General features: G+C 46.1%; 1 protein-coding gene across 7 annotated transcripts in view; it reads right to left on the reverse strand.

Moving 5' to 3' along the window:
* FGFRL1 (fibroblast growth factor receptor like 1) overlaps window positions 1-7,919 on the reverse strand; it is a 239,561-nt gene that overhangs the window by 18,402 nt on the left and 213,240 nt on the right. For all 7 annotated transcript variants that reach the window (XM_034772153.1, XM_034772154.1, XM_034772151.1 and 4 more), the window contains one exon: window positions 417-497. In XM_034772153.1, coding sequence (XP_034628044.1) covers window positions 417-497 — 81 coding nt within the window. The remainder of the gene's footprint in view (window positions 1-416; window positions 498-7,919) is intronic.

Here is a 7,919-nt window from a genome sequence, read left to right on the forward strand (position 1 = left end):
CAGTGCTTTTGGAAATCCCATTATACGTTTCAATATGGTTTTTAATGGAGAATTTATGCCCAGTCATAATAAGGCTACCCATGGAAAGGAAAGCCACTGCCCCTGGAAACAAGTACAAGAAAGCACGATGCTAGGATATAGCAGACACTCAAGTGTGGATCACCAGCTACATTTCCTGGGGCAGGAGGGCACTTAATAAAGGAAGGGATCAGTTCAGATTGATGCATTCAACTGAGATTCTATTTGACATTTGACCATCCACAGATACAAATTGATCTGATAACTGAATTCCTCTCAGGCTGCCTTTTCCATTCCTTCAGTGCAATGCGACACAGAGGCGGACTGCGATGGATATGGTGATGGATATGAACAGGAATGTGTGGGAAGCCAAAATATAATACATATCTGTCCCTTACCCCACTGCTTCCCAGAATGATCTTCATATTCGCCATTGGAGCCTTCAGACAGCGGGCTGTCCTTTCCTGAGCTGGCATCATCTGCAAAGAAAGAGAAAAAGAAGCTTTAAGAAATGTCTCCTTCTACACAGCTGCCTTTGATAGGAAGTTGCATTGCCTTTGGGAGGCACTGTGCTGCCGCAAGGCACTTGAAGTGCATTTTGCATTCACTTCCTGGTGCTTGCAGCCTGGCCAGTTTAATGAACAATTTTGCGTGCTGCTTTATGAGCTTTTCAGTAGGCTACTAACATGATAGGAGATTAATCAATGTTTCCATTAATAGCTGACAAAAGCCCTTTTGTTTATATTTACTGGTCACCGTTCCCTAGGAGGAGCTGATCCATTCTACCCTCCATGCAAATAATGATATACATCAAAATTACAGCTAATTAAACCCGGGAGGTGGGAGAGACTTATGTGATCAGTCATGCGGCGTGCAAGGAGTGGAATTCTGGCAACAGTTTTACCTTGCAGTTTCCATAAAAGATCAGGAGAGCAAGCAGGCCTATTGGGATCAAACGAACCTGGGAGAGTACTGAATGTAAAGTTTTGGTCAGGAAGGCAACAATGTTGAGTAGACAGGCTATTTTTTTTTTTTAAAACAAACTAAGAGCACTGGAATGAACTGGACTAAATTTATGATCCATCTAGTCCTGTTCCCCTATCATCATCATCTCTATTACAATAGCACCTAGAGTCCCCAGCTGAGATCTGCGCCCCCATTGTGCTAGGTGCTGCACGAATAAACAGTAGGAGAGCCCCTTCCCAGTCTAAATGGACAAGACAAAGGGTAGGAGGAAGTAAATATTCTTGTCCCCATTTGTAAAATGGGGAAACAGAGGTTCAGAGAATTACCCAAGGTCATATCATACGTCGCTGTCAGAACCAGGATTAGAACCCTTTTTTCTGGACAAAGCGATGACATCTCATTAACTATACCACAGCTTATCCCAGCCCAGACAAGTCACTCAGGCCAGAATTTTCAAACATGGGACGGACCAAGATCCCTATTCCGGCACCTACTTCAGTGGCCTTATTTTCAGAGATGCTGGAAATTAAGTCAGTGGGACTTCTAACAGGGAGCTTGGAGGGCTGGGTGGCCTACTGGTTGGAATGCTTGACTGCCGGCCCCTTGCTTCGCTGGTCAAGGTGCCTCAGTCTTTAAGGCAGTTGGGTAGAGGGATCCAGGACCTCCCTCTCCTCCGGGTCCCAGCCCAGGGCCCTGTGTGAGTCAACCCCTGAATACACCTCCCAGCCAGGAGTCTAAATCCACTGCCCTAGGTTACTTCTTATCGCTGTCCCTTCAGTGTGGGGCATGGCCCCTACAGTCCAAGTCACTGGGGTGGCTTGTCTCCAGTAGCACTCCCTTGTAGACCTTGGGCAGAGCCCTGCCACAGTCTCAGGCTCCTCTGGGCGGGGCAGCCCTAAATTTGGCGGGGCCGGAACCACACAAGGTCTCCGTGCTTCAGTCACCCAGTCATTTCTTAGGGCGGCTGCTCCTAAGTCTCTTCCACAGTCTCCTCAGCCAAGGAGATGGTATTATTTTCTAGTGGCTGCCTTGGCTGGCAGGCTAGTGAGCCTTCCCCTCAGGTAGGTGGGCAGCGAGCTCCTGCCTCTTCGCCAGTCAGCCCCAAACTGAGCCAGGTTCTCTCCTTTTCTTCCCCCTCCAGGCCTGGCATAACGGGGCGGGGCTAGCTGGGCACAAAGGCTCTCTTTAACCCCTTCCATGCTGGTGGGCAGTTTCTCCTCTTCATCTCAGGACTGTTCCCATAATTAAAGGCTACCCAATCAGAGAGTTGCCCTCAGTCATTGTGCACCAACCTCAGTGATACGAGTGTAAATTCCACATGCAGCTCAAGAGAAATATGTGACCTTAAGGTAAGAGTATGGGAGAGACTAAAGTTTCGATTGTACAAATCCTGAAACCCACATGAAAATATCTGGAGGCTAGAAGCGAGGAAAGCCTCATTCTAATCTCAACTACAGAGTACAGGGGAAATAACTCAGCACATACACAAGCGTGTCCAGAAACTCTAAGAAATAATGGATCTAGTCTTTGCAGCTGTTTAGCAAGGTGGATAATGCTTAAACACTACAGTGAGCTCTGGCAGAGATTTTAAGTAAGAACAACATATATTTAACCCTCACTCTCCCCACATGGCACTCCCCCAATTACTGCCACGTTGGAAAATTGTGTGTGTTTTTAGCACCAGGAGTTTTATGCCTGCACGTGCGTTGCTCTCATTTGCTGCTGTGTCTTAAACAGCATCCAAGGAAAATGCCTGAGATGCCACGCAGGGCGTCCCCCCACCCTCGCCCCAAACATATTTTTCTGTTCCATCTCTGATTCGCCCAGCAAAGTTTCCCCAGAAGTACGTGCAGCTGTCACTTAGGAGGGAAAAGAAAACTTCCAAGGCAGCAGTGCAGCGGGTTGTAACTCCAGCAGCTCACTGAAGCTGCCCCCCTCCTGTCACCGAGAACACAGAAGGCTTTCACAAGGGCTCTGGCCAACTCACACCCAATCCTTCTGGAAGCAGCATGAAATGGAATTGCCTAAGGACCATAAAGGCAACATTGACTAACCCCTCTGCCCCTCAGTGAAAACATACAACACGGAGTCCTCCTCAGCTTGAATAATCAGCAGCCCATTCTGCGCAGCCCCCCGAATGAATGGTAGGAAACAACCAATGCACTGCATCTTGCAAATGTAACTTTGTGACCTTTGAAAATTTAATGTAGTGAGTGTAAAAGAAAAGAAGAAGAAAACATCAGACATCAAGAAGACAAACTGGTTCCTTTCTGAATAATAATCAAATAAATTAAGCAGCATTTTTTTTTTCTGTAAATATCAATATACTTGGAAATGGAATCTTGTAATTTTTTTTACCAAATAACCAGGAAATCTCTTTGCACAATCAAAAACCACTTCGAGAGTAAAAGGGGGCAGGAGGGAGAAAAGCCATGGTCAAATATGAAAGAATTGCTGCCCATTGTTCATCTGCTGAACATCTTAAAAGTGGATAAGACGTTTAAGTGGCAATGGTCTGTCAATTATATCTTAATCCTACTCAGCTTGATGTACAAAGAGCGGCATACCCACCCTTGTCTCCTGCCTCATGTTACAGTATGTCAGCTCATGTGCAACCCCCGCTCTGCTTACACACACTAACTGACTGGCATTCTCAACACCACTTGACATGCTGCCAAGCCTTTGATGTCAGCCAAATTGCTCCGAATCCGTTTGATCCTTTGAAGACGACTCTTTGCTTGTTATCCAGCCAAATCCCAAACCTGTGGAGTTACCTACAAGACCCAGGGAAAAAAATTTGAGGGAGGGCAAGGGGGGGGCGGAGGAGGAGAGAACAGAATAAAAATGAGTTATGGTAAAGGTACTCAGCCCATAGTGTAAATATCTCTCTGGGTGGAAAAGTAAAACACCCTTGGTAAATAATTACTATATTTCACCAGGGTTTTTCAGATCCATTAAGTCTCACACTATCTGCGTTTGTTGTGATCATTGCACATCTAAAACCAAAACTCATAGCATATTCTAAAGAAAATAAATAAAACATTTTAGACTTGAAACCTCAGATATAGTGAAGGGCTTTTTGGTTGGATGGGGGTTGTTTGTTTTTTTGACTCAACAACTTCACACTAAGTGGAGGGTCATTACAATGGGATCTGCACTCTTCAATGAAACAACCTGGGGCTCCCATACCACTTCTCTATAAACTGCGCTAGATCTGAACTCACTATAAGTAGGTTCCTCTGGTTATGGACAGAAAACATTCTCCAGAAAACATATTACTGTTCAGCCTGCTCAATTCTAGAGAGAGAGCCGAGCCATAAATCTGGTTCCAGCTCAGAATTTCCTCAAAGCTCAGAGGTGTTTGCTTCAGCTCAAGCCTCAAGTTTGAATCTGGAGCAGAATGTTCCCAAAAGGCAGGCGTGGTCAGATCTGTGGGATTCATTTACTCCTTGTCTCTGCTTGGTTCCTCTGGACCTGGGTATTTTAATGACACTTGTTTGTGTTCTGCCATCACTTTTATGAATGGTGCTGGTTTGAATCCGGCATTGAGTTATTATCAAGGGGCATTATGTTCAATCCAACAATCATTTTCTCTGTTCTGTAGCACCAATGTTCCTTGTGCAGCCAAGCAAGTAAATCATTCAAGACATCTGACGAATGATGCTTATTGCACGGATAGTGGACCTGAAGGAGTTGCTCGTGTGCAACTATGACCTGAATACCAGTGATGAACGAGGCAACAAAAGCAACCTAAAGATGATTTTTGGTTATATTCAAAGCTGTCAGAACGACGCAATAAATCAGATAGTTACTACCAATGAGGTGGAATGCTCTGTTCACCTCCTCTTTAAAAAACACATCTCTTTACAGCTGGAGCAGATAGCCTAGTGGTCTATGGCCTGGTCTACACTGGGGGGAGGGAGGGTGTCAATGTAAGATACGCAGCTTCAGCTACGGGAATACCGTAGCTGAAGTCGACATATTTTATTTCGACTTACCTCCCGTCCTCACGGCGTAGGATCGACGGCTGCGGCTCCCCCCGTCAACTCCGCTACCGCCGCTCACTCTGGTGGAGTTCTGGAGTTGACGGAGAGCGTGTTCGGGGATCGATATATCACGTCTTAACGAGACGCGATATATCGATTCCTGATAAATCGATCACTACCCGCCAATACGGCGGGTAGTCTGGACATACCCTATGTGCCTTATGTCTGTAACAGTAAAATTCTCTACAATTCCATGGTCAAATCCCAGCCGGGCCAGTGCTGTCTTTCAGGTAGAGAAATTGCCTACCATGCACTTTTCCTGTGTGCATGTTTTTGTGCAAGACCTTAAAAACTGAGATCTTGTCGTTGTCCCCCTCCTCTCACCACCCCCAGCAAGAATATTAAAGATTCACAATATCTGTAAGATTAATGGCAGGACCTGCACATTCTGCAATTCTGTGGCTGTGGAATTTGCCATGCAATTCACCCCTTGTGACAGAATTGTGCTATAAAAAGAACAGGAGTACTTGTGGCACCTTAGAGACTAACAAATTTATTAGAGCATAAGCTTTTGTGGACTACAGCCCACTTCTTTGGATGCATATAGAGTGGAATTGTACTATAGAATCAAAGCTCTCAAATAAATATATAAATGAGAGAGAGAAAGAGAGAGAGAGATCAGATTCTCGGCTGTAGGTTTTAAGCCTTGTTTTTCTAACCCTCATAGTTGTGAAGATAACATTGAAAATGTGAACTGAGTGTAAAGCAATGCAGCGCTGTCTTCACAAGCCTGCAGAGAGCCCGAAATAAGAGCCCTAAGAAGTGTAACTGCCCCTGTCACCTCAGTCAGGAATCTTGGATTTTGTAATTCTATGGCCAGAGGATCTGGAATTTTTACAAGATGCAAGAAAATTCATCATTTTTGCCGCGGAATTTGCCATTTTACTACAGCTGGGCTCCTGATGTTTTTATTTTCTGCCTCTCTGCCCTGCTGGGTCCTGCCTTCTGCTGCCTCTTACTCTTCAGTTTTCCTACAGGGTGAGTTAATTGGATTGCCATGTATGCTCCCTGCGCTATTCCCGAAACCAGGCAGAAGGGGTCAGGCAGCCAAAAATGGAGTCCAGCCTGCAGCCAGGGAACACAAAGAACACTGTAGGAGGCAATGCCCAGCTGAAGTTGGCTACAAGTTCCTCCTTCCTTTGGCACATATCGGGGGAAGGAGGTTCTGAACTGGAATGCCTGAACATCATCACGGTAGCCAAAGCCTAGGAGATGGGCCAGCTGGAGAGCACAGTGAAAATCCCATAATTAAAAACAATCATTGATGTATTTTCAACAATGAGCAACCGTTGCTTGGGTTTATATAGAAGAGAATGGGAATGAAGAGAATTCAGGGGAGACAGAATGGATGAATGTTGCCACATCATTTAATAGTCCTTGATGCAAAATTTGGCCCCTTGTGTTGTGGACTATACAGAGCCCTGATTGAGGGTTTGTCTTGATGCAGTGGCTGAAATTTCCCTTCCACTCAGCATTATGCATCATGTTCTGTGCATATTGTCAGCCTGGTTGCAGCCCTCCCCACTCCAGAGAGGGCTACATTTCTGCAGTGAAGGGATTTCTATACAGTAGTTTACATAGCACTTTGGGACCATATGGGACAAAGAGTGCCATATACAAGAAGGATATTTTATTACTGTTATTATTAATATTATTACTGTTTATTATTATAGCAGAACTGCTCCAGATCTGCCTCCTTCTTAATGTTAAAACAAATCAAAAGTTCTGAATGACAGTTGGGCTCTCAGGGAAACTGACGGAAAATATTTGCAGGCTGTTACCAAGCCAGGAGCAGATTTTATTTATGCATGACTTTCTGAGAATGTGTCATATTAGCTAAAAGGGAATGGTTTGTTTTCAGGCCAACTGTAGGTTCCGATCAGTCCTTCAAAGGGTCAAAACAACGCCGCAATTTATGGAGCAAATATCTAACCGTGTTTGTCTACGACCCACAAAGTTGCTTTAATTTGTTATAATGCAAGACCAGTCCCTGCTTTGACTTGATGGGGCCAGCATTGGAGCTTTTGATGTTAGAGGCCTTGAAAGCCCCATTTCACAGATGATCCAGCTTTGCATAAATAAACAAAGTGACCTTTGAACTCAGGCCTGAGACCTGAGCACACTTCAAAGCGATGGAGGGAGGGTGTTGGGGAATGAAGTGATCAGCATGCATCATTAAGGCAGCTCCTGCTCAAGCTACAACAGTACAAGGGGGTGTAAATAAAGGGACAGCGGCAGGCGGGGAGGGAGTGAAATGAGGGGGAAACTGAAAGTGATGTAATCCAGTCAGGCTTGAACAACTATAATGAGGCCTTCCCTCATGGAAGAATGAAAGAGATCTCCCCTCAAGTCCAGTTTACAGATCCACTCCCTCATTTACCCAAATCCAAAGTGAACAGTAAACCACATTGGCATCCTGTTGTCCCCTGAAGCTGGAGAGGTCCAGTGAGAGAGCTGCACAAACAGAAATATATTTGCTTGTTTAGGGGAGGCGGTGTGGCTGTGGCAGACAGGACTGACCCCGCCTCCTGAATTAAGGCTTGTGAGTCACCTGATTGGAATTGACATGAACAAGCACTCGAAGAAGAAAAAACGGTTACTCACCTTCTCGTAACTGTTGTTTGAGATGTGTTGTTCATGTCCATTCCAATACCCACCCTTCTACCCCTCTGTTGGAGTAGCCGGCAAGAAGGAACTGACGGGGTGGCGGGTCGGCTTTAGCAAGAGCGGGGCCCGATTCCTGGGGGCGGGGCTTGCTGCAAGCCCCGCCCCCAGGACCCGAGCCGCGCCGCCGGGGGGGGGGGGGAAGATGGGGGGACCCGAGCCGCAGGGCCCGGGCCGGCTGGAGCCAAGCCGGGCCAGAGCCGCTGGGGCCTGCGGGAACAGGCC

The sequence above is a fragment of the Trachemys scripta genome, chromosome 5 (assembly GCF_013100865.1).
Source record: "Trachemys scripta elegans isolate TJP31775 chromosome 5, CAS_Tse_1.0, whole genome shotgun sequence".
Lineage (NCBI taxonomy): Eukaryota > Metazoa > Chordata > Testudines > Emydidae > Trachemys > Trachemys scripta.